The following is a 2500-nucleotide window of genomic DNA, read 5'->3' as shown; positions in this document are numbered from 1 at the left end:
ATTTAATTTTAAAGTGGGCGTGGTCTATACCCATGTGGGTCTGTACCTGTGTGGGTCTGTACCTGCGTTGGTCTGTATCTGTGTTGGTCTGTACCTAAACGGGTCTATACCTGTGTGGGTCTGTACCTGCGTTGGTCTGTACCTGCGTTGGTCTGTACCTAAAAGGGGTCTATACATGCGTGGGTCTATACCTGTGTGGGTCTGTACCTGTGTGGGTCTGTACCTGTGTGGGTCTGTACCTGTGTGGGTCTATACCTGTGTGGGTCTATACCTGTGTGGGTCTATACCTCTGTGGGTCTATACCTGTGTGGGTCTGTACCTCTGTGGGTCTGTACCTGCCTTGTGTAGGTTCGTTCCTGTGTAGGTCTGTACCTGTTTGGATCTGTATTTGTGTGGGTCTGTACCTGTGTGGGTCTGTACCTGCATAGCATAGGTCTGTTCCTGTGTGGGTCTGTTCCTGTGTGGGTCTGTTCCTGTGTGGGACTGTTCCTGTGTAGGTCTGTTCCTGTGTGGGTCTGTACCTGTGTGGGTCTGTATTTGTGTGGGTCTGTACCTGCATAGCATAGGTCTGTTCCTGTGTGGGTCTGTACCTGTGTGGGTCTGTTCCTGTGTGGGTCTGTACCTGCATAGCATAGGCCTGTTCCTGTGTGGGTCTGTTCCTGTGTGGGTCTGTACCTATGTGGGTCTGTACCTGCATAGCATAGGTCTGTTCCTGCGTGGGTCTGTACCTGTGTGGGTCTGTTCCTGTGTGGGTCTGTTCCTGTGTGGGTCTGTTCCTGTGTAGGTCTGTTCCTGTGTGGGTCTGTACCTGTGTGGGTCTGTATTTGTGTGGGTCTGTACCTGCATAGCATAGGTCTGTTCCTGTGTGGGTCTGTACCTGTGTGGGTCTGTACCTGTGTGGGTCTGCTCCTGTGTGGGTCTGTACCTCTGTGGGTCTGTTCCTGTGTGGGTCTGTACCTGTGTGGGTCTGTTCCTGTGTAGGTCTGTACCTGTGTGGGTCTGTTCCTGTGTAGGTCTCTACCTGTGTGGGTCTGCTCCTGTGTGGGTCTGTACCTTTGTGGGTCTGTTCCTGTGTGGGTCTGTACCTGTGTGGGTCTGTTCCTGTGTGGGTCTGTACCTGTGTGGGTCTGTATTTGTGTGGGTCTGTACCTGCATAGCATAGGTCTGTTCCTGTGTGGGTCTGTTCCTGTGTGGGTCTGTACCTGTGTGGGTCTGTTCCTGTGTAGGTCTGTACCTGTGTGGGTCTGCTCCTGTGTGTGTCTGTGCCTTTGTGGGTCTGTTCCTGTGTGGGTCTGTACCTGTGTGGGTCTGTACCTGTGTAGGTCTGTACCTGTTTGGGTCTGTACCTGTGTAGGTCTGTACCTGTTTGGGTCTGTACCTGTGTGGGTCTGTACCTGTGTGGGTCTGTATTTGTGTGGGTCTGTTCCTGCGTGGGATTTTTTTTGTTTGGTTTTTTAAACATCTGAAGTCTGAATTTTAGAACATATTCTTATTTTATTATTAAATTTTTATCTTTTATTTAATGTGATGTCACAAATCAAGATATTTTTATTAGTCTGAAGATGACAACTGTGTGTGTGTGTGTTTGTGTCTGTGTGTGTTTTTTGTGTGTTTTTTGTGTGTGTTTACGTATGTTTGTGTGTGTGTATGTATGTTTGTCTGTGTGTTTATGTTTGTGTGTGTCTGTTTGTTTGTGTGTGTTTATTTGTGTGTGTGTGTGTGTGTGATTATGTTTATGTGTGTTTGTGTGTCAATTCAATTCAATTCAAGTTTATTTGTATAGCGCTTTTTACAATAGACATTGTCTCAAAGCAGCTTTACAGAAAAACATAGAACAAAAGGTTAATATAAAGATTAATATAAATATTAATATTGTATGTGTGTGTGTTTGTTTGTGTGTGTTTATGTTGATGTGTGTGTCTGTGTGTTTGTGTGTAGGTGGTTGCCACAGTGTGCATCACTCTTTCATACCTATAAGGATGCTTGGTATCCTCTGGTGCCACAGAGAGAGGATGTTGTCCCAGTGAAAGCACAGAAGTTTTTCTCCTCTGTGGCTGCACTGATGTCACTCCAGCTTCGCAGCCTGGTGATTACATCACTGTATGACCTGCTGCACTTCCTGTCACTATACCAGGTGTGACTATAGTTAGTTACTTATACCTCCATCTTCAAACCATCATATTTGTTGTGTAAACAATGATTCCCTACATTTATGTGTTCTCTGCAGGATGGTAATGATTTCAGGGAGTGTTATGATGAGCTGAGATACACACAGCGCCCACTCCTGTTAGTCAAGATGATGGTAGAAGAGTCGAGTGTCACCTTTCAGCCTCCTCTGTCTCATTGCTGGGAGCTTATCATGAACTCCTTCATCCACATCATCTCCAGCGCTGAACACTTACCTCGGGTACCCATACAAACACACACACACACACACACAGACACACACACATAAACACACAAACACACATGCACACACAAACATACACACACACACATA

The 2500-nt window shown here is 46.4% G+C and overlaps 1 protein-coding gene across 1 annotated transcript in view; it reads left to right on the top strand.

The window, feature by feature from the left end:
• The window catches only part of dnah3 (dynein axonemal heavy chain 3), a 50843-nt gene that overhangs the window by 5382 nt on the left and 42961 nt on the right, over window positions 1-2500 (top strand). Inside the window, exons 11-12 of the mRNA XM_060869327.1 lie at window positions 1939-2134; window positions 2228-2407. Coding sequence (XP_060725310.1) covers window positions 1939-2134; window positions 2228-2407 — 376 coding nt within the window. The remainder of the gene's footprint in view (window positions 1-1938; window positions 2135-2227; window positions 2408-2500) is intronic.

This window comes from Tachysurus vachellii, chromosome 5 (genome assembly GCF_030014155.1).
Source record: "Tachysurus vachellii isolate PV-2020 chromosome 5, HZAU_Pvac_v1, whole genome shotgun sequence".
NCBI lineage: Eukaryota > Metazoa > Chordata > Actinopteri > Siluriformes > Bagridae > Tachysurus > Tachysurus vachellii.
This window is presented reverse-complemented; position numbering and strand designations above follow the sequence as displayed.